The sequence below is a fragment of the Cucumis sativus genome, chromosome 6 (genome assembly GCF_000004075.3).
Source record: "Cucumis sativus cultivar 9930 chromosome 6, Cucumber_9930_V3, whole genome shotgun sequence".
Taxonomy (NCBI): domain Eukaryota; kingdom Viridiplantae; phylum Streptophyta; class Magnoliopsida; order Cucurbitales; family Cucurbitaceae; genus Cucumis; species Cucumis sativus.
Genome location: NC_026660.2, coordinates 30,358,505 through 30,382,097, shown reverse-complemented (window position 1 = coordinate 30,382,097; position 23,593 = coordinate 30,358,505). Strand labels below are relative to the sequence as shown.

Below are 23,593 nucleotides of genomic sequence, written 5' to 3'. Positions count from 1 at the left end.
TAAGTTTAATTTTAAAAATTCAACAACAAAAAAAACAAAAGGGTTACCTAACAAGGTCTTATTACCAAGCTGTTTAACGTAGCCTAATAGTTTTTTGTTGAAATCTAGACTAAAATCAAATTGATTATAAAAACAGAAAACTAAACAGAGATATATAGTTATATAGGTTTAGATGAAACGACTAAGAAAAACAAGTTGTCTAAATGAATATGGCTCAAACCTCTTATAATAGTCGGAACAGCACATACTTCGGGGTTCATTCCTTCCCTAGCTTCTCAACTCTCCCTCCGAGATGTCAGCTTGCTACACAAATCTCAACTTATTATAAGAATTATTAAAACTACAATCATTCAAAATTTGGTACAACATAAATGTAAATATCAGTACTTTTCTAAATACATTTGGCACACAGTATCATAATGTATATAATGAAATTTAATTTGAAGCAGTCCAAAAAACTGGGCACCATACTCATTTCCATGTTGTAACCATCCATCTTCAATTCTTAACCTTGCATTGGGAAGAAATCAAAACCAATGTCTTCGTCAATTTAGGGTCAATGCTAGTTCGTAGCGTACCTTTTTACATTCAGGGGATGAGCTACCAAAGTTGACAGAGGATTGGATGTAGATAAATTAAGCTTTATCTATTGTACTTGTTTCCCATCAAGCCAGTGGAGTTTGGGAAGAATCTTCACCAGAAATGCTTTGAAACTTTCACTAGATATTGTGTTTCCTTCTATATCCAATTGCATCAAGCTTATATCTTTGAATAGAAAATATGCTTCCCAGTAACTTGCCAGATCAGTACAATTCGTTGCCATTTCATCACTGCTCAAATCAATTTCTTCAGAATGCGACAGTGGAGATGAGAAGAGATATCTGGTTGTGTCGATTGAATGTGAACCTATCTCATTGTACGATATATCCAAAACTTTTAAAGACTTCAACAGTCTCAGAGGCTCCAGCGCAGTAAAACTTCCGATTTTATTATTACTCAAACTCAAGCAAGAGAGAAGTTGCATGCTCTCCAGGCCTGTCAAAGGTACAACAGAGTAAGATTGTTTATGAAGCAACCCGATAATCAAGTGAAATTAATCCATAAGGGCGATGTAATATGATACAAATAGTGTTTATAAAACTCTGAGTAGTGAGGCACTAAAACGTAATAGCCTTTTGAAGCTTAAGTGAAACTGAAAAAGTGCAAACTTTGTTTTCATGGGGTGCACCGTATATATATCTATAATTTTTTTTTAAGAAAATCGGCTTAGATGAATATATGTGTGAAAATAAAATACTTGATAGACTTCGTGAGAGAAGAAGGTGGGAAAATAGCAGAGAGCATAGTCTGAACTGAAGTGGAAACGTGAAGAAACAGAAAGCCTTAAACACAAGGGTATTTTATGCATTTAGGGATACAGAATTTTATTTTTTAAGAAAATTAATATAGAAGTCCCAAGGCATAGGGCTTTGAGCCTCAAGGCTTCAACTGGAGCAGGTTGCGAACGAGGAAGGCAAGATGCCAAGGTGGCTTTTTGAACATTGGATCTAAATTGTTGAAATAATCTCAAATTATTGAGGAGGAAAGAACAATTGTGTTGCAAGATCAACATCAATTTTTTCAATCATACAGACACAATCAAATCCCCAAATAATAAATCGAACTTAGAACACGCAGCTAGATTATTTTAAATGCACTTGAATGATCAAATATGAGTTTTGAATGGTTTGCCAATAAAACGAACATTTTCTTCAATAGATTAAGTAGCATATAATGAATGACCATAAATAAGGTGATAAAGTGAATTTCATGTCTATTTATTTTTATCACTAAGTCAGGTCAAAAAGCATACCATCAATCGATCCAAGTTCATTGTGGCTGAGGTCAAGCAATTGCACCCACAAAATTTTTTCTACACATCCAATCCGTGAAATTGATAAATTATTGAGCCTAAGACAGGCAGTACTATCGATATACGGTGACGTCTGCTCTTTGTAGGAATAGCAGTGTCTTAACAAAGACTCCCTAGTTGATGTAACCTGTGAAGAAACCAGAATGTCACCCACTCTTCCTTTCAAATACATGGCCACAATGGGGAAATTTGTCGAGGATAGTTTCAATATAAAACTTCCAAGATAAATAATTATATTCATAAAACTAACATAAAACAAAAGTTGAAGTCATAGATTATAATACCTCATGGCAAATAGGACATTGTTATGAAAATCATATATGAAAGAAGTATAAATTTCAAATAGTAGATAACAAGAAATTATATCACCTTCTGTAATAAAACTAAGCTATGTTCATCCTTGTAGAAATGAAAATGTGATGGGTCGAACTTCATCAGGTCTTGGTAAAGGTCAAGGACTTCCTCAAGTTGGATCATTTCATTGGCATGCGGAGATGTTGCAGCATGAGCCATCAACAATCTAGCCAGAGTAAGTTTTCCAATTTTACTGCAAAAGAGAAAATTAAAGTGCTAGAATTTAAAAACAGTTCGAATTTTGAAGTATGCAAAAGAAATGGAGTGAGCAGTAGCGTACCAATCAGTCTCTGATAATAATTCGCGAAAAAGAGCTATTTCGTTATTTATAGTCTCCACACACCATTCAGAAGTAGAAGGTGCATAATCACCCTCACTGGTTGAATTGTCAGAACCAAATGGAAAATTGTGAGGACTAATTCCACAACTAGTAAAGTTTTCATCCTTCCACCTGATCCGTTCGTTTCCAAAATCTTCCGAGGGTGTTTCTTTAAAATTCACAGCCACTTTAAAAGAAATTTGAGTTGGTTTCACATGATGAAAACCAGTTGCAGATGCTATTTTCTGAGAATGTCCAATGCTGACTTCCACCGAGTAAAATTCTGAATTGAGCTCTTCTTGAGGAAAAGTCAGATGACTAATCCAGGCTTTGGAAGTATCACGGTTACATTTTGAGAGTGGCTTCCAAATAAGATCTCTTAAATTAGCTGTCGATTTGACAATCACTGAAGATGAGTCAACGCCTTGAACAGGTTGATCAAAGTAAAGAATGAGGGGTATTGTTCCTGAATCCGAATAGAAACTACAGAATGGAGAGGGAGTGTGATTATCTAAACATCTGGTTCTTGATAATGCTACATTAAAACTATGAGGTGGCCAAGAAGAAACAAGATACGGAGGATTTGCTTTCACCGTTTGGTCCAGAAGCCAAAGATGATAAAACCAACCACTTTGATCATCCGGATCAGTGAAAATAGCTTGGTGAACGAGCTCATACTCCTCATTTAACACCTTTTCCATTGGGAAATAACCTTCGGCCTTTTGGTTCAGCAACTTGGCAAGAAGCGCACTACAAAGAAGGTACTATAAAAGTCACATTATTGAATTTACACTTACAAGACAATCTCAAATTCCTAAATCTTCGACAGAGAAAAAAAAAAGAACTCAGTGTTACGTAGGCTATACCTGCGATTATGCCATGCTGAGTAATTGCTGAAGTTTGTGTCTATCATATCTGTTGTGTATTTCAATTCTTTGTCCTCGGGTATGTTCATTAGCCCTGCCACAAATCTGAGAACAGACAAAGATATACACCTGAGGTTACTTTCAAAATGGACATGTAAACTGCGGCTATCAGCCTAGAAGAGATAGATAAGGAAAACTCAAGCAGGTATTAACCTTCGGTAGTTCCATGCATGAAAATTCCTAGCGTCGAGTTTCTGAAACTTTCCAAGCAGTCGCAACTCATGATCGGTGGACGAATGTCCCTTGCTCAAAATATATTTTCGATGATACCACGCGCCATACGACTTGACGTTCTGACGCAGAGCACTTTCAGCCTATCAAAAGATGAATCGACAAAAAAAAAAAAAAAAACCAGTGATCGGATTTACTATGAACAGTAATGTTGAGTTGCAACCGCATAAATGAAGTGGATATTCAGACTGATTCACTAAAAAGCAAAAGCCTGGTCAAGAATTGAAAAAAGAGCGCCAAATCCAATACTGCCAAATGAAAACTAACTTACTACTCTAAGTTCCTCATTGAGAATCGCTTCGATCGACACTATGTCTGATGAAGATTCCTTCAAGTAGTGTTCAACCGCAAGTTTCCTATAGTTCCACGCTGTATACAGATCCGGATTCATTTCCAGCAAATTAGCACTGACTTCTAGAGCTTCCTTCGCATAGCTACAGTATTCAATCCAAAATTCAAACCACGGAAAAACCTAAACCGTAACTAAAACAAAGAATATCGCTAAGGAATTTAGATATTGTACTTCTTTTGGTGATGATTTGCGAGCAATTGAGATTGCAGATTTTGAAGCTTTGCGGCTTCCACCGCCGAAGCTTCTGCTTCCTCCGGTTTCTGAGGCTTGCGCGGCCGTCCGTGCATTTCCGGTTCGAAAGGATCAAAATCTGTAGCTCTGAAGGATATGGAGATTGAACGGCAACGCCAAAGGAAAAACCAATAGACAGAAATCTTGAATGTTGATTTTCATATTGGAAACCCGGGAGCTGAAGAAAAGTAGAATGAACGACGATTTGGGTCGGACCTTAACATCACGGCCCATTTGGTTGTACTCTGAAGAAGGCTGAAGGTTGAGAGTCCCATTCTCTCTCTCTCTCTCTATTTATGAGTGAATTAGAGCCCAAGCCCAAGCCCAATCCAAACAAAGATAAACCCTAATCTTCTTCGTTTTTCGTTCTTAAATCGTGAGGTTTCCTCCCCAAAATCTTTTCTTTTCATTCAAATTCAAAAGGAATATATAAAATACAAAACCGAACCACATCAAAACTAAAATTAAAATTGAACCGAATCAAATCGGGCTGTGAATTTCATCAACGGAACCGTGTGATTACCCTAGACTTGAGTTGAGAAATGAAGTGAAAATAAGAAGTAACTCTAAATGGATAGTTAATTAACTAAGTATGTAATTAATTAATGAAGTTTGATTGTAATTGGGTTTAGGATTCTAAAACCAAATAGAACCGCATAATTCGATTTCTAAATTAAGTTAAACTGAATTGAACCATGTTAATTATTTCTATTCGGTCAGTGTACTTGGTTTGATATGTAAATGGTTCAATTTATGTGATTTTAGTGAACTTACTCATTTAGTCATTATTCTGTCTTAACTAACAACTTTGGGAAAGGTCAAGATTAGTCTATTTCTACCGTTTTAATTAGTAAATCAAATTATTAGAAAAATGAAAAGAGAGTTCAAAACTAGATTAAAATGTAAGGTAAAAACATATTTTTAGTCTCTTAATTTCTAAGGTAACGTGTGAAATTTTAAGAGTTTACATTTTAGTATTGGAGGACTTTAGTTTTATTGAGAACATTGTTTTTGTTTGAAAATTTGTATTTGAACCTTTCTGCAATATTCATGAGAGGACAAAATCTTGTTCATACGGTTTTGATACTATGGAAAATGGGTCTTAAATATTATTCTCCATCATTTGTGAGAAGGTATTTATTGGTCTAGTTTATTGGGTATGTGTTGATAGTTTGTTAGCCTAAAAGTAATAATGAAGATTATTGGGTATGTGTTGTTAGTTTGTTTGCCTAAAAGTAATAATGAAGATCAGTGTTCCAGTCGTTAGAATGTCTTTTAAAATTCTTTACTTAATTATTAAAAATAGTTACAAATTTAGCCCGTAAAATAATTAGGTATATAGTAACATTTTTAAAAAATTACAAATATAATAAAATTTATCAAATTCTATCAATGACAATAGTCTATCACCGATAGAAGATGTAAATATTGATCCATCATTGATAGATCATACAAACCTATAAATAATACAAGTTTATCAGCAATAGTTTTGTTATATTTACAATTTTTTTTAAATGTTACTAAATCTTTAATTATTATTTCTAAAATAGTTATCAATTATAATTACCCTAATTATTAACCATATTTTAAATATGTACACAACATTCTTCTTCATCTTTCATTCTAATTTTCTTTAATTTAAAATTTTAAGTGCACTTTTAAAATGATAAAAAAATCGATGATTAAAAAAAACATCAAATATTTTAGATGATTTTAGTTTATCATCAATAAAAAATATACAAAAACTTTATTATAAGGTTTCAAGTGTTCAAGTTTGGACTCTTTTTAAGTTTTCAAGAGACATAAAATATTTGTATTTGCTTTTCCTAAATTTGAGGGTTAAAAGTAGTAGAAAATGAACTTTAATGTATAAACAATGTTTTGAAATTTTAAAGTTAGAAAATATAATTGTTTGCGAATTTTTTTTATTATTTAGCCTTTTCGTTTTTAAAAAAGCCAAAAAAATTGGTCTCACCAACCAAAGATTAGAAAGCTTTGTTTGTTTGTGAATAAACCATTCATTTTTCAATTCATCTATATATAAATATAAATCACTAGAGAAATTTTGAGATGAAAACGACAATCGTGACTAATTTTAAACATTTGCTTGCTACAAAAAAATGAATAATAAATAATAAGCAATCATCCAATAAATATTTGAAATAAATCAAGGGAAACCCCCCCTTAGAAAAACTAAAGCCTGAATGATGAATCTATAGGTCGAAGTGAAAATAGTGTACTAAAAAAAGAATGAACCTACAAGAACAAGGCATAAAGAAGCAAAGTAGACTAAATTCATTTATGTGAATAGATACAAGAATACTAACTATATTATACGCATCCAAATGCTTTTTAGTTATCTTATTACTAAGTGATTATATTTAGACAGCTAGATTGTTGAAGAAACATACGTTAAATGAGTTCAGGAAAGAAAATATACATACATTGTGGATGAGTTACTACTCCTCAAGGCTTGTTAATTTACTGCCAGCAATCGAGTTTAAAAGCCACAAATTGGTGGCAACTTTGGCTGCGGCCGACTTAGCAAGCAACTCAGCATCGGAACGCCTGCGATGGAGAATGTTATTCTTTTCACCTGGATTGCATTGATCAGGAAGCTCAAGACTGTAAATGATGAAGACTTGGCAGTTGGGTGAAGGAGAAGAAACGTTTTGGTTGTTGCTTGAAACTGGTTTTCTATGCAGAATATTTCCTCCTGCTGCAGTGACAAGTTGTTGGAGATATCCTTTGTATGAAGGTGCAAAATCCGCTGTAAAGAAGAACTTGAATCCAGCGAAAAGTTTTGGTTGCTGCAAGGAAAAAATAACTGTTAACTCGGCCAATGGTTGTATTACTTCGATACCCTAAAAGCAAGTTACTAACAACTATGGTCGTTTCCTCCAATTTTTCAAGTGTGTGAACCACACCCTAAAAAAAGCAAGTTATTGGAGTGGGAGAGCCAAGTCACTTAAGTATCACATTGGTCACTCCCTTCCAGCCAATGTGGAACAAAGGCATCTCCTACTATCTTAGTTCTTAACATTATCATATTCAAAAGTTAGTCTAACTAAATTCAAATAACAAAATTAAAATTTTAAAAACCACATTTCTAATTTTCAAAACTTGAATTGAATTTTCAAAGCTTAATTTAAAAACTAAATGGTTATGGAACAAGGTCTAAGATGAATTATTAGAATTTGAATGTCTTTTTTTCAACAAAATTGAAAATCATGGTAATTGACAAAAAGAAAAAAAACAAGAATAAATTTTAAAATCGGAAAAACTGAACAAAATCACTATAGATATAATAATACTTATGGACAAAAGGAAATTACATTGTTTAGGACTCTCAATCTTCCAAGTTGAGGGCCATCTCTGCTTCCATGGACATCAAGAGTAATCTCAAAGCGTTCTTCCTTTATTTGTTCCATGGCCTGTATACAAGCCTTAATCCCTGCACAACGATAATGAGCAAGAATGTTTTCATATGCAACTTGTCCATTCATGTTCCTCCAAACATGTTACTACACCATTTTTCATTGACATTTTTTAGAAGGAAGAAATGTTGTTATCATAAAAAAGTGAAGCTAAAACCTAAAACATCATCGGTATAGGAAGAAAACTTACATTCAATTCCCAAAATCCATTTTCCCTTTAAAATACCCATCAAAATTTTGAGCGTTCTTTTACATGCTCCATTTTCATCTGTTGATGCAATAATATGTGTAACGGTATCATCCCATTTTTGTAACACCGGCACTCCAGATAATCTCTGAAATTCATCTACAGCTTCCTGCAATTCCGACCACCAGGACACTGAAACTCAGGTATGTAAGAAAAAAGATGCACATGGTTGATATTCGTTTAGAAAATGTTACCCTTTCAGCTATGGTGAGAGCTGAACAGCACAGAACCAATTTCTTAGATGATTCACGAAATGTGAACCTTCCATGTTTGCTGATCTCACGGGCAACCGCTATACATTTAGTGTTCGATTGTCTGCAATTGAGAAGGCAACAAATTGAAGCATATAGAGAACTGTAATAATTCAAATGCTGACCTCAGTCATGACATTTTCTAAATCAGCAAATATTGAAATACCGGTTAGAAGCACAGCTGCTTTTCCGTTCTTGGTGCCCTGGATCTTGGCTTGGCAGTTTAGAATCCGGATGAAGCGGGCATAACATCACAAAATTTTCCTGATCAGGCGATTGGAGCATAAGATGATGGATACAAAGAAGAAATATGTGACAAAAAGTTATGTAATAAGAATTCAGGTAAAGCAGAACTTACGGTGTCCCATTGACATTGAGGCATCAATTTTGCACAAGGAACGTGGAAGCTCTTGCGACAATTCTTATCATAACAACCAAGAGCAGCACCCTTATTTCCACAGCAACCACATTTAATTCTTCGGCTTCTACTTAACTCAGCTTCAAGGTTAATTGCAGTGTCGCCATCAAAATAAACATTGGGGGCCCTGCTCATTTAAATAATGAAAATATAAAGTTACTGACATCCGTACAGACAATCAGAATGACGATGATCACCGCAGGCACCATTTATATCATATGGAAGTATATCTTAGGTTTAACTTTTAAGCACTTGCTTATGTAAAGGTAAGTTGGTGGTATAAAAAACCCCGTGCATTTTGATAGTTAACAATTAACATGATGAATATTTAAATCGTCTTCAGTACACTTATGAAACTAGAAACGCATAATCAACTCAACTGCAGTATCTGTGAAATTAAATGAAGTAATTTAAACTCTATCTTGTTGCAAAGTCTGAAGAATATTTTACCATTCAACACAATTCCAGTGTGCATGTATGACCTTCGAGTTTTTTATGTCATTATCGATAGGTTTCCCATTGAAATAGTGGACCATTCTTCCAGAACCCTGCATCAGTTTCAAGATAAAAGTAGCGTTTAAAGCAACCCACATACATAAAACATTGGGTATAGACAGGTCAAATATAACCAATAAACATGATAGAAGTAAACGAATAGGCAGGTATAGGTGAACTACCTCTGACTCTTCTGATGAGCGACAGAAAGCACATTGAAATTCATCATCCAATCTTTCATGTTTTTCTGAACAATCATTTTTGGTTATAGAATCCAAGTTTTTCCCATTGGTACTTTGAAGCTTTTCAGAGAGCTGACTTCGATTTGCCTGAGCACCATCATACTTCTCTTGAGTGATGTTATTATACTCGATTTGTTTCTTGTGTTCTCTCTTTAGACCAGTTGACGTAGCAATCGCAGAAAGTGTGGTGGTCAGACCAGGAATGGCACAATTATCATGCTGATTCTGATTGATTGATGGGTTCTTTTGCAGGATGTTGTCCACTGAATCCATCTTTTGTTTCTTAATCTTCCTACGGCATTGAACCACTCTCTGCTCTCTGCGGTCTCCGCCATTCTTGCTGTTTTTTTCAGGGAATTGACTAACATTTTCCACTTCTAGAAAAGCTGATAATTCTATTCCAAAATTTTCAGGACCATTGTTTGGAGTTCCTAAACTAATGGGATGGGCAGAAATATCTTCAAGAATCCTCTTATTAGCATTGTTACAAAATTGCGCTTTCTTCCTGCCTCTTCCTTTCGTACAATTATTCTCAGGAAGTTCACAAGCCTTTTCACCTTTTGGGAAAACTAACGTCTCGGTTTCAAAATTCTTACGTCCTTCATCTGGAACTCCTAAACTAACTCTATCCGTAAGAATATTTTTAGGAGTCGCCCTACTAGTATCAATACCAAAGTGCGCTGTTTTGCTGGCTCTGTCATTCTTGCGCCTCTTTTCCAGGAATTGATTTTCCTTTTCCCCCTCTTGAAACATAGGTGCCTTGGTTGTGAAATTCTCATTTGGAGTTGCTAAATTAATTGGAGTAGCAGGAACACTTTCAAATGTCGCCTTAATTGCATCAGTAGATTCAGTACCAAAGTGAATTTTCTTCTTGGTTCTTTTGCTTCCACTTTTCAAACTTCCCAAGCTGATTATAACATCATGCTCCTGCTTTTCACTCAAGCATTCAGTTTCGGTAGCTGGACGGGAATAATTTCCAATAGCTGATTCGGCCAATATTTTAGAACATTTCTTCAGTGCAACGTCTTTTTTCTTTCTACCTCTTTTGGTAAGTTTAGCACGCATAGTATGATTCTTCACACTGTTGCCTTCCGGAGGGGGTACATCAGGTACCAACTCATCTAGGATACCACCACTTTGATTATAACTTCCATTTGGATTTTGCTTCCCTGGTTCTTCATTAGGTGCTGCTTCTAACAAAGCCGTTTCAGTTCCAGCAACATCTTCAACCTGCAGATAATTATGGCACCAATTAAATGGAGTGTATAGGGGAATTCTGGTTGATGTGGGACTTCAGATGAGATGATGAAATCTTCAATACCTGCAGTTTAAAGGGACTTGAACAAAGTTCGGGGGAACAGGCTCTTTGAGTCCATTCAAACATTTCACTGTCAATGAGATCCAAGTCATGGGATGGCTTGTCACACACTTCCTCCTACATCAGGAAAACGAGATAAAATAAGCAAAATTAGAAATTTTAAAATATAGAAGTTTACTAGCTTTGTTTCTTTTTTCTTTTTAATAAAACAGACGTCAATTTGTAGCCTGCTACAGGTCCACATGAGACATAAACAAGAGAGGTTGAATACGTGTAACCTGCAGCCTTTATGGCCATTAGTTTCATATACATTTTTTTTAGAAGGAAGTTTTCAGAATGGGTTTCATTACTTCAAACGTTGAAGTTATTGCAATTGCATAAAAGTTCTGAGATCGATTGCATTCTATGTAGTACTTGCTCAATAATCAATATGCACATTGATTTAATCACCATATGTTTCCAGTAAACTCACCATTTGAGGCTTTGAAGGGCTTTCATCCAGTGAATCCTTGATATCGCTGAAGGCAAGAACATTCATTGTTAATGATTCTGTAGATTGTTCCAAATCCGACTGCTGATTCGAATTTTCATCTTCTTCATCTCTTTCTCTCAACCAAAAGAATGGTGAAAGAACTGGCTGACCTTTATCCTCGGAAGCAACTGTACTTTCTTTCGGTTCATTCACCTCATTACAATTACTTGCTAACTTTGCAGGTCGAGTAGGAGTTTCTGAAAGGGGATGTTGTGGCACCTGAACCCTCTTCTTTCTTGGAAACGAAGGTTTCAGAGGGGAAGAAGCAGAATTTTTTCGCTTGGATTTTTGTATTTTTTGTGACTCTTTTTTCAAAGTTCTTTGTACATAAGCTGTGCTCTCGCTGGTTTCTGCATTAAGCCGTTTTGAACCATTGCCATCACCTTCAACTTGTTTGTCTCCATCTTCATTGTAGAGTAGCAAAGAGAAATAGCATAATTAGAAATTTTACCAAATTTCCAAATTAAAGACATCTGAAGCTCACTCCACCACATCCTGGATCCAGTCTAGTTAATGGCTGAAACTTATGGGATGTGGGGGGGAAAATAATAACCAAGTACAAACTTTGAAAGAAACAAAATTATTTTGGTCTTAAAAAGCTTCAAATTATCAGTCGTAGTCCTATTGAAGGAAGAAAAACTATAGAACTAACACAATATTGACATCTTATCTTCACTGTAACGGGAGAGAAGTGAAAACATCTTCTCCTCGTGGCATTGTATAAGTTGCATGGCAGGTCCTAAAGCTATTGTAAGAAAATGAAATTGATTGATCTTACCAGATAACTTAGCAGAAGCCAAATTCTGAGTAACAAATATGTTAATTCCAGAAGCAGCTTCCATGCTTTTGTAAATGCTCACCAAATTATCCATGTGTGGAGCAGGACGAACTTCTGCAGAGACGATTGCAGAGAGTATAGGATTATTAGACATGATAAAATTAAGCAGCAACCGTATTTTTTGAGGAATAATAACACAAGATATATTCTCCTAGAAAGAATGGCTGATGAATTTGCCATTCTATTATTCCCTAATGAATAAGAATGACAGAAAATGAGCGAAGGAAACTTCTTCAGAAACCAAAACATTATTTATAACACAAACAGAATGTAAGGTGTTTCTGTATAACTTATTGAATGGAAAAAAATATTGTACAGGTTTTGACCGTTTGTTCTAAAAATCTTTGTCGACGAGGAAGTGTTAAGTTCATCGTCCTCAGTTCTAAATTCTACGAGAACCTAGCTAACAGAGATTAAAAGTACACAAGGACAGTTTAAGACATCCAAATGTTAATAGAAAATCATACCTCTTCGCCGATAAGGCACCTTACAAACTGGGCAGTTCGAACCCGATTTCATTGATTTCTCTATACATACACTGAAATTCGCAACACACAAGATTTCAGTAAACCATAGGATTCCTGAAACAGTAACGAAAATCAACTATGCTGCGAGTCTTACTTGCAGAACACGTGGTTGCATCCCAACGAAACGGTAGAGTTTAGAAGACTCAAACTATAGAGAATTTCCAGAAAATTTCGCGAAATAAGTAACGAAAAAAGATGAATGCACATGAATCAGATAAACATACATCATAAAAATAAAAAATAAATAAATAAATCTGTAAGAGCATAATCTGAAAATTATCCCAATTCGCCTCTAAAAAACAAAAGTAAATCCAACCTACTTTCCTCCGCATGGTTCATCAATTCAATTATGGAAAATAAATTCGAAGAAAAATAAAAAGAGTTAGATGGTTATAAAAAATTGAAGAAATCGAGAGGAGGGATACCAAATCGGGCATTTGAGCTCTATTCCCATCTTCTCCAGGTGGCTGGGGTCTCCCATTGAGGAAAAAACGATCAAGAATAATATACCTAACTACCTAAGTCAAAAGTAGTGAAGAGGAACAGAGCTAAGAAGCAGTGAAAATGGCGGCTATGAACGAAAGCGTATAGAAGAAGAAGAAGATGCCAAGGCGCGAGAATCCGCCTCTATTTATATCTTTGATTTTTTACGCGAAACCGACGCGCGCTTTTTGTTTTCAAATTTCATGTTAAAAATAATCACAACAATTAGTTTTAATAATAATATATACTTTTAGAAAAAACCACTCTTTGGAGTTTGGCGGAAGGGCGGGTGAAATTTTCCATTTTTTTTCTCTATGTATGGATTTAGGTCATAGTTATAAGAAATCTTATTTTATTATTATTATCGAAGAAACGTTATATCAAATCTTTTATACTGAAATAATGAATTTTTAAAGGATTTGGGAATGAATAAAACATACGTTTAAATCTTATAATATTTTGTGAACTTTGTATTTCTTCTGCTTTAATCTCTAAAATGTTTCGAGTGTTTCCTTTAGTTCTCGACTTGTTTTTTAAATGTTATCGAAAATTATATTAATTTTTTGAAAATTTTAAAAGTAGTATAACCTATACCAAATTCTATCACATCATTTATATGCTAATAGAATCCAAAATTTTACTATAGCTTGTAAATATTTTAATTTATTTTGTTATTTTTATTTAATTTTACTATAGCTTGTAAATATTTTAATTCTATCACATCGTAACTATAAATAATTAATAAATATTGTTAATTTAATTCAATACATTTATCAAGTAAACTTAAAATCTAATGACTTCACGCCTTTTCTTGTCTTGATTATAAAATATAACATATTGGTGTGTAAACATCAATCATAGTGTAAAATAAATTAAAAAATAAAATGAATACAGTTAAATTATAAGCATTTTTTAAAACAGTAAAATAGATTTAAATATTTGCAAGAAATGTTGATTGTATTAATGATAGCTAAACTTCTATCAGTATCTTACGAAAGTCTATTATAGATAAATCTAAAAATTTTGCTATGATATAAATATTTTATCAAATTAGCTATTTGACAATTATTTGTTAAATTAAAAGACTCTACTATACTGCAGATAATTCCATAAAACATCAATTTATTAGAGACTACTTAGTATTGTGTTAAATAATTAAGAATATCGATCAAAATCTAATACTTTTAAAAGTTAACAAACTATTTTTAAAATTTAGAAATAAAAATAGAAGCTTTTAACACTAAAATAAATAGATTTAAACCTAAAACATAATACAAGAAAAAGAAAAGTTCAAAAATAATATCTACGGGAGGGATTGTCTAACCCTAAGGCGCGCTTTCCCCTCTGTTTTTCGTGGGAAAAAAATTTGAACACTTTAAATCAAAATTCCTTATTCCGTTTCCTCTTCCTATACTGTATAAACCCAATTCTCTCAACTTTCGCTCTTCACACAACCTGTTCGATAAAATTCCTCGGTCAGATTATTCTTCTAAAGATGTATGAGGGTGGCGAAAAGAGATGGCCGTCAAGAATCTGTGCATTTCGACAACATCACTGCCCGTTTGAAGAAACTCAGTTATGTTAATATAAAAGCAAACAAAAATAGTAATTACGAGCGGGATCACAACGGGTATTGTAATATAAAAGAAAAATTGCACAGACCACCTGAAGGTCCTGAGCTATGGAGTATGGGGAATCGTTCATAGTCATATTATGTCACTAATTAAGTTATAATCCTATTAAGTTAGTAATCAATGTATTTACGAATTACGACTATGAGCTAGTATGGTCAAACAAGATGACTCTGAAAGCATGGTTTATTTGTTCTCACAAATCTCCTCTACCGCTTTCTATTTAGAGCTAACCACCAAAATTACTCTAATCGATAAAGGAATTGTTAAGTATCAGTAAAAACACACCTTGTAAACCTCCTAACACAACCTTTTATTCATAGTTCAATAATACAATGGAAAGTCACCTCTCGTTAAAAGGTTGCAAACTCATTGGAGGTCGAGGTATAGATTAAGGAGAGTATTGAGATTACCAATAATCTTTACAAGAGCACGAACCATCTTTAAAATGATGAAATCTACTACGATCCCTTACGATGATCTCTCGTTCAAAAACCTTGGATATGAGTTTGATTGCCAGATGACAGTCTGCACAAACTCTCAAATTCTTCATGATTCTAATTGGAGTTCCTGGTGGGGTGTTAACCAACATAAAAGCAATAGCAACTTTCTCTGTGTGATGAGACAAAGCTGTCTCCTTTTCTTCCTCTTCTATATCTGCAAGAACATTGACCGTGCGAGGAACGTATCCTTCAATTTTCAACAACTGAGTGATCTTTGCCAGCATTGCATACGTCTCCTCACTTTGAGGATGGGATCTATCACCCATGATAAATTCATATACACGATTTTTCAGCTCGACTAGGCTATAGCCAGGAGTTTTCTTCACTCCTTTCATAAGCATTATCTTCCTCACATTTTGCACGTCCAACCAACGTCGCTCTGATGCATAAAGGTTTGAGAGAAGGACAAAGTCGCCGCTATGCCTTTGTTCTAAGCGTTGGATTTCAGCTCTTGCAACCTCACCCAGTTCCAAATGCCCATGGATAGTGCAAGCTCCCAATAAGGTCCGCCAAATTACTGCATTGGGTGGGACAGGCATGTTTCGAATATAATCATAAGCATCTCCAACCTTACCTGCCCTGCACAGCAAATCAACCATACAACCATGGTGCTCAATTCTTGGCAAGATGCCATATTCTTCTTTCATCCTTCTAAAGTAATTGAAGCCTTCATCAAGCATCCCACAGTGGCTACAAGCATATAAAACTCCAACAAATGTAATCTCACTAGGCTTCAACCCCTGCCTTTCCAACTCCCCAAACAGCTTAAGAGCTTCATTTCCTAATCCATTAACAGCTAATCCAACAATCAGAGAAGTCCAAGAAACCACGCTCCTCTCTTCCATTTCATCAAACACCTTCTGTGCATCCCTAAAATTCCCACATTTGGAATAGAGATCAAGTAGGGCATTGCTAGCATGTTGATTTTGTACTAAACCAACCTTGACCATATACATGTGAACCCTCTCCCCCAAGGCCAGTGCCCCAAGCTCAACACAAGCAGATAACAAACTGACCATAGTGAACCCGTCAGGCTCCACACCCTCGGAACCCATTTCCCTATAAAGGGTCAAAGCTTCGTTAGGCATTCCATTAAGAGCAAAACCATTAATAACAGAGTTCCAAGCTACACGATCTCTGTAAGACATAATCTCAAACACCTGGTACGCACTCTCAGCGAACCCAAAAACAGAGTACATATGAACCAAAGAATTCTGAACAAAACGCAACGAATCAAACCCATTTCTAACAACAACCGAATGAATTCCCTCACCAAGACTAACATCCATTAACTTAGCAACAGCCTTAAAAAGAAAAGGAAAGGTATGCGTATCAGGGAGAATGGAAGACGCGGCGTGCATTTGGGAAAACAACTCCACGGCTGGACTGGGATTCTCGCTCTCGGCAAATCCTCTGATCATGGTGTTCCAAGTGAAAATATTGGGGGCTTGAATCTGATTGAAAATTTGGGCCGCAAAGGACATTGGGGCTGAGAGGGAGACGAGAGCGAATATTAGGTGCTTGTTGAAATCGGGATTTTGAGGTGGGACGCCATGTCTGATTGAGAAGGCATGGATTTGCTTCAGCTTGGATTGGGAGGAGCCGCAGAGTTGTACGAGAGAGATGCATTTTCTGAGGATGAAAGAGAGGTGACAATCAAGGAAATTTTGAGAGGAAGAATTTGAAGTGATTGTACGAGAAGTGAAACAGAGGAACGATAGTTGGGTTGAGCGCATTAGAACATGCTTTGAAGTTTTTCAAAATTTTCTTCTTTTGACCTATGTTTGAGAAATACAAATTTCTCCTTATCATATAAAAAAATAGTTGTAATTATTCAAAATAAATTTAAAAAACAATATAATGAAAAATGTGATAAAAAAGACGTAAAAAAGTTAAGTGGTTAGCTGGATTGACTTAAGAAAAAAAGAGATTCCAAGAAATTCTCTCTTAATCAAACTCTACTGATGAAAATCGATTAGAACACACTTCAAATCCATTGAAGCAGTCCTCGTACTTGCATAGTACCATATTAATTTCTAATTTCAGTGGAATCCATCCTAGTTTTATATGCTTGCCGAGGTGGTACACAATTAATAGAGTTTACCTTATTGATATATTTGTGTTTTGGGTCAAAGTATCATCATGAATATAGCTCTTAGCATATATTTAAGAGCTATATTCAAGATGATGTACAAGGACATAAATATTGAAACTGCTAATCGTGATTTTTCAGAATAAATACTTTTGAAATGGGAAGTTATGCAAGTTGAAATTATCACTGAGTTTGACTCACCTTGACAGCGCTGTCAACAACCAAACCTGTTTTAGAATTACCATATCAAATTTTCTCAAAGCTTAAGAATTACTATATGAATATATTTTTAAAATTGCAAGCTATTATGGGGTCAAACAAAATGTAAAAAAAGGCCAAAAAAAAAAAAAACCACTGGATTCTTCATACATTTATAAAAAGAAAGTGGTGGTGGTTGTAAATTCACAACTTCCGAGAGTTCCAAGACAAATTTATAAAAAGAACCACTATACATTGCAAGATATATCAAGATTTTAAAATCCAAGTGATATAGCATAAAGTTGATCGGTGCAAAAATAGACAAACATTGAATATTTAACACATGAACTAGTGTCTTTACAGCATACCACTTGGTTAGTTAAATCTCCAGACGTTTCTTAGACTTACTAGAACTATCTACATCGTATATAAACACGACAAAATGAAGATACTCAAATGAAGTGAAGAACAAAAGTATTCACTCTAATATGGAAATAGAGCCTCTCAAACTTCTTCTCTTGCAGTTGAACAGTTGTTGGCTCCTTGGACCAACTACCATTGACATGGCAGAGAGGTACCAAGTAAATATTGGTCCAGGGTTTGGGCTTTCTCCTTATGCTTCTAAAACTGAATCTTCAATAAAAATATAAGTCTGTATAGTCAGAGAAATCGCTGCCCCCTGAGAACTCATAGTAGTCATCATCATCAGTCAACAAATCAGTGTCAGACAAACCAAAAGGGTAATCATAATCATCATCGTAAGTATCATCATCATCAACAATTTCGGTTGTAAATTCACAATCATCCGTGGGATCATGAGGCAAGCGCAGATCTTTTATCTTTTCAGAACATTTTGCCCCCAACTGTCCTGCCAAATTCAAATTAAAACAATGGCGTAAATCAAGGGATTCTAGAGCAGAACAGCCATCAAGAATGGCTTCTAATCCCTTATTGGTTAGGTTGTTGCCAAATATATGAAGGTGACGTAGATTAGGCATATTTTCAGCAATAGCAAGGGCTCCTTTATCACATTCCACCCGCCTGTAAAACTGACGGTTCAGTTTCAGAGATTTCAGACCAGGACAATTCTGACCAAGAGTTTCCAAAGTTTCCACATCAAATGAACAGAATGATAACTCAAGATCCTCCAACAATGGAAGCTTTGAAACTGCTTCAACCAATCCCTCATCTGAGATGCGATTGCAATATACAAGACGGAGTCTACTAAGTTGATTACAACTGCAAAAAGAGTCCGAAAGAATCATCAGTCACCCATGACTTACAAGAGGCTCCTCTCCATTCTGACTAGTGGAAAGTTCCTTCTTTACTAAATGTAATACCAAGATTAAAAAAGGGTTTAACTTCCAACACCCGTGCCAGGAGAAGAGCTTTAATAAAATATTTGACAATTGCGATGGAAATTTTTTAATAGTTATCGCAAGAAAATTGCGGAGCAAGAAAGAACTAGCATTTAGGTTCCTCTCTTATGCCCGAGAAAAAAGAACTAGAGTTCATATCAAACTTGTCATCCTCCACGTAAGGTAACGCAAGGCTAACTATCAACAATCATGATCTGTTCCTGCAATAAATGAATTGAACATATATACTAACGTCTACAAAGCCTTATTTATGCCTTTATGCTTTCACAAATGTCATTAATTTTTTTTGGCTAAAAGTAAAAATTACAGTTAACAGAAATAAGTGTCATCCCACAGATTCACATTAGAGATATGCATTACAGAAACATAAAACAGCAAAGAATAAAAACATATTTTTATCAGATCATTTGAAATTATAAAATCAAATCAAAACAAAGCGAAGAATCACATAGGGAGAATAAAATTTAAACAGCAAGTTCAATACGCAATGGCCAGGGAATCCAATGGCCTTCAATTACAGTACAGATTCGAGGTTGATTTCTGTTGATCATAAAATCAGAACAAGAGAACCGTACGAACATCTGAGACAGTAAAACTAAAATTGAACAAAAACATACCTTTGAGTGATATAGAGGAGCAAATCATCGGTACCAAAATGCTCAATGTTAAAGTGAATCAATTGGCCACAACTCCGTTTAACAGCCTGCCTGCACAACTCCTCCAAATTGTAGTCCATGTCCCACCAATCACAGGGATATCGCATATCAATGACGCGCCACATGAGAGGGTCCTCGCAGATCTTACGCCACGAAGAGCAAACGTATTGAGCGTAGGTGAGGATTTCAACAGGACCTAATTTCTGCAGAATCATAGACGTGACGTCTACAGGGAGTTCAAGCCAGTTCCTAGATTCCCCTTCTACCGAATTAGGGCTCAAGTTCGATTCCATGGCCGTGGGAGAAAAAAATAATTGAAACTGATTGTGATTTTATAGGGAAAAATCAAAGGAATTTTGAGATGGAGATTGGGACGATCAACATGACCAAGAACTAGGGTTTGGTCGATGAAAGGGGAAAAGTTCAGTCCGAAAATTTTTTCATACCACCGAACCGATTAGTCATCCGTACAAATCCTCCAAGTACCATTTGTTTGTGGCAGTTTTCGTAATTTTATATTTTATTGGGGATTAAATTACGAATCTAAGCTTCAAATAGTTTTTTGACCAATACAAATTCATTTTTCTACTTTTAAATTAAAATTGTTTTTTTTCTTCCCAAAATTAGATGAATAATGACAATTTTTGTAAATAAAAAAATACAATATATAAATATTTTTTTATAATTTATAGTGAAACTGTAAATAGATAATATATATATATATTCAATGTTCAACTAATTATTACGACTAAATTTAACTTTAACTAAAATTAAACCAACTTTAAATACATGGAGGCTAAAATTTTTCTTTTGGGGTGTTATGGGTAAAGTACAAATTAAATCCAGTTTATTAAAAATAATTAATGTGATTTGACCAAAAAAAAAGGAAGAAGAACAGATGCCTTTTGTTAATTTTAAACATTTCCAATATTTATATTCTACCATTTTATCTCCATTTTTAAGCTCTCTTTGGTACCATTTTATGAACGTTATTATAGTTAAAAGTCTTGAAAAAAGATGTTTATATCTTAAAAGAGGAGAATGTGAGTAGTGTTTGAAGGATTTATGATTTGGTTCTACAAGAAAACTACTAATAGAGTGTTTGAATTTTGAAAACAACTCGAACATGGTTCCATACTATCTACTTCCATTCATAAGTTGAATTCAATCATACTACAAAGTAATAAATAAAGGTCTTTAATGTTCATATGTTTGAAAATAAAAAATTTATAATCACCCATTAAGTCAAAGAGGCAGCTAGAGCTAAAGATACTCTAATGGAAACAAAATTTCTCATACCAAAACCAAAGGATGACATATCGTGCACACAACCTCGGGCTTCTTAATTAGCTCCTCCCAGGGATCATATTCGTTGTTATCACCATCATCATCATCCACATTATCATAACTATAGTTATCGCTATCATTGTTGTCGTGAAGTAAATCATAAGAATAATCTTCAAAATCATCACCATCCCAATCAATAATGTCAGTATTAAATTCATAGTCATCAGTGGAATCATGAGGCAAATGCAAGATTTTGATATTTTCAGCACACATATTTCCTAGTTCACCTTCAAATTTTAAGTTGAAACAATGGCGCAAGTCGAGAGATTCAAGATCAGGACAGCCATTAAGAATGGCTTGCAAGCCTTTATCAGTTAAGGCATTGCCAAATATCTGAAGATGGCGTAATTTAGGCATAGTTTTGGCAATGGCAAGGGCTTCTCTGTCACATTCCATCCCTTTTCCTGTGCAAAACTGTTGGTTCAATTTCAAAGATTTCAAAAGAGGACAGCACCTTCCAACAGTTCCCAAAGTTCTTGAATCAAAACAACAAAGAAATATTTCAAGTTGTTCCAATAATGGAAGTTTTGACGCTGCTTTAATCAATCCCATGTCTGAGATGCAAAAGCAATCTGCAATCCACAGTCTTTTTAGTTCATTTGATCTGCCAACAAGTTTATGTAGAAAGATACGTCAAAATAAAAAATCTCCAACGAAACAACGTTGATAAACACACGATTCGGTTGGAGGAATAAGCAGAAGAATTCCATGAAAAGCTTGCTACTAATCGCACAACAAACTCTCTCTCTAACCCCAATGATCACAAGTGCACTTTGACAGTATTATTAGAATGATATATGTTTTTTTTAGTACTTGAAGTTATCATTTTCTAATATTATGTCGAAATTCAATACACACACAATAAAATCTTATCAATACGAAAATAGTTTAAACTATCCAAAAAAGTTTTAATTGAATTAAAACTGAAATGAACTTACACCCCATGAGTGTTTGAAAATAACACAAAATAACTTTTGAGAAATCCCGTTGCAAATGTCGAACGAAATGAAGAATTGTTCCAACTCCAACAATAACAAGGAGTACACAAACACAAGGTTTTAGGTAAATTTCTCTTAAAACTTGAACAAAAGAATAACACAGAGATAGAATTTGCACCTCCGAGCGATGTATAAGAGCAAACTATCGGTGGCAAAGGACTCAATGCTGATATCGATCAAGTGGCCACGACTAAGATCAACACCGTACCTACAGGCAGCCCTCAAGTAGTAATTCCTACGAGGAAAATTCCCAGAGATGCGCATATCGATGGTGCGCCACATAAGAGGGTCCATGCACAGCTTACGCCACGAAGAACAAACATATTGAACGTTTTGGAAAATTTCAATGGCCCCTACTTTCTGCAGAATCATTGACATTACCTCTGAAGGCAGTTCAAGCCAGTTTGGTTGCTTCATCTTCGATCATCAAATCATTGGTTTCGCTCTCTCTTTCCAATTCTCTATTATATGCACTGTTTTTTGTAGTTTCGTTTCAACTTATCACTTAAATAGGAATTGACGTTTTGATTTCGTTTTTTTTATATTTCATTTAGATCAGATCATACGATGATTTGTTTCTCTTTTTTACTAAATAAAAATTTGAATTACTTTTTCTTTCAATCTTTGTAAAGAAACTTTGGATTTTATTTTTCTATATTGAGAATCAAATTAAATAAAGATATAAACCTGAACCATGCGGGTTTAATATGTTTTGTTTATTTCAAGTGAGATACTTTTGATCCAAATATTTACCATTAGAGGTGTAATAGATTCTTAAATATTTTTATCAACATAATAAATGATATTTATTCTTTAATTAATTTATTTCTGAGCGTTATTCGAGATTATTAAATTTAATTTCATAAATAAAATAAAATAAAAATATTTGTTCCTAAAATCTTAACTGCATCTTCATGCACAATAACCAAATAGGGTTATCTTTCATTTCCTTTAAACCTTGAACCAAATCATCCATAAATGACTTTTTTTACCAAGTAAATGGAACATAAAAACCCAATCATCTTTTTTGTTATGACATACAATCCATCAGTTTAATTACAAAAAAGTTTCAATACAGCCCTATACAATTACTTCTACACACAAAAACATAAATGCAGTCCAAAGTTTGCTTAGTTACATCCGTTACTTGGAATATAAGATACCCATAAAACAAAACAGTGGTTAGATTTAATTGGAATGGAAAGAGGACGTTGATTAATTGCTCTTAGTCAAAGAAACCGTCGTCCCTCGAGTAACCATGTCTACGGTAGTCTGAGTAGTCGAAATCATCCCTCAGTAAGAAACGATAGTTGAATTCACCAGTGGTCAAGATGCCAAAAAGGGATCTTCTTCAGTATCAGGACGATCGTGAATGGGATAGCAAAGGCCTCATCGTTATCACCTATCATCCCATTTTCTATTTCTTCAATATATTTTTTATAATTTTCAATTTATTTTCCTATGTGGGTAATTGTCTGGTTGGAAAAGGGAGCATTAGCAAATCCTATGGTAGCATTAGCATTTTTGTCATGCAATTTCAATAAATAGTGTGATCAATTTTCTATAAATCAGTTACTATACATTTGTTCTGTGTTTATTTCTTTAAAAAACAATTATTTTAACTTTTTTCAGCCTAAAACTGTAATTAAATATAATAATTGGATAAAATAACTTTC

The 23,593-nt window shown here is 34.5% G+C and overlaps 5 protein-coding genes across 6 annotated transcripts; all 5 read right to left on the bottom strand.

Moving 5' to 3' along the window:
• Positions 1–127: 127 nt before the first annotated feature.
• LOC101216457 (geranylgeranyl transferase type-2 subunit alpha 1) lies at positions 128–4,499 on the bottom strand. Of its 2 annotated transcripts, XR_004217457.1 has the most exons (9): positions 4,266–4,499; positions 4,014–4,176; positions 3,665–3,825; positions 3,452–3,556; positions 2,547–3,335; positions 2,282–2,459; positions 1,853–2,039; positions 579–1,035; positions 128–303 (listed from the first exon to the last, which is right to left on the bottom strand). XR_004217457.1 is itself a non-coding variant. In XM_004134535.3 (8 exons), exons 1-8 carry the CDS (start codon positions 4,379–4,381, stop codon positions 647–649), a joined length of 2,088 nt encoding a protein of 695 aa, XP_004134583.1. In that variant the 5' UTR covers positions 4,382–4,499; the 3' UTR covers positions 130–646. The 2 variants fall into 2 exon arrangements, 1 of the variants encoding a protein (XP_004134583.1); XM_004134535.3 differs by having other exon boundaries at positions 130–1,035.
• Positions 4,500–6,597: 2,098 nt separating this feature from the next.
• LOC101212120 (protein BREAST CANCER SUSCEPTIBILITY 1 homolog) lies at positions 6,598–13,254 on the bottom strand. Its single transcript, XM_004134854.3, has 14 exons — positions 13,056–13,254; positions 12,725–12,778; positions 12,571–12,641; positions 12,044–12,157; positions 11,206–11,669; positions 10,737–10,850; positions 9,356–10,645; positions 9,129–9,226; positions 8,619–8,805; positions 8,427–8,524; positions 8,204–8,324; positions 7,953–8,118; positions 7,661–7,779; positions 6,598–7,135 (listed from the first exon to the last, which is right to left on the bottom strand). Exons 1-14 carry the CDS (start codon positions 13,109–13,111, stop codon positions 6,785–6,787), a joined length of 3,303 nt encoding a protein of 1,100 aa, XP_004134902.1. The 5' UTR covers positions 13,112–13,254; the 3' UTR covers positions 6,598–6,784.
• A 1,779-nt stretch (positions 13,255–15,033) lies between these two features.
• LOC101212363 (pentatricopeptide repeat-containing protein At4g21065) lies at positions 15,034–17,044 on the bottom strand. The gene has a single exon (XM_004134855.3). It carries the CDS (start codon positions 16,981–16,983, stop codon positions 15,154–15,156), a length of 1,830 nt encoding a protein of 609 aa, XP_004134903.1. The 5' UTR covers positions 16,984–17,044; the 3' UTR covers positions 15,034–15,153.
• Positions 17,045–17,753: 709 nt separating this feature from the next.
• LOC101206189 (F-box protein SKIP19) lies at positions 17,754–20,041 on the bottom strand. Its single transcript, XM_004134577.3, has 2 exons — positions 19,534–20,041; positions 17,754–18,776 (listed from the first exon to the last, which is right to left on the bottom strand). Exons 1-2 carry the CDS (start codon positions 19,863–19,865, stop codon positions 18,173–18,175), a joined length of 936 nt encoding a protein of 311 aa, XP_004134625.1. The 5' UTR covers positions 19,866–20,041; the 3' UTR covers positions 17,754–18,172.
• Positions 20,042–20,865: 824 nt separating this feature from the next.
• On the bottom strand, positions 20,866–22,334 carry LOC101212610 (putative F-box/LRR-repeat protein 9). The gene is made up of 2 exons (XM_004134856.3): positions 22,036–22,334; positions 20,866–21,523 (listed from the first exon to the last, which is right to left on the bottom strand). The coding sequence occupies exons 1-2, from the start codon at positions 22,332–22,334 to the stop codon at positions 20,866–20,868; spliced, it is 957 nt and encodes a 318-aa protein (XP_004134904.1).
• Positions 22,335–23,593: the final 1,259 nt, after the last annotated feature.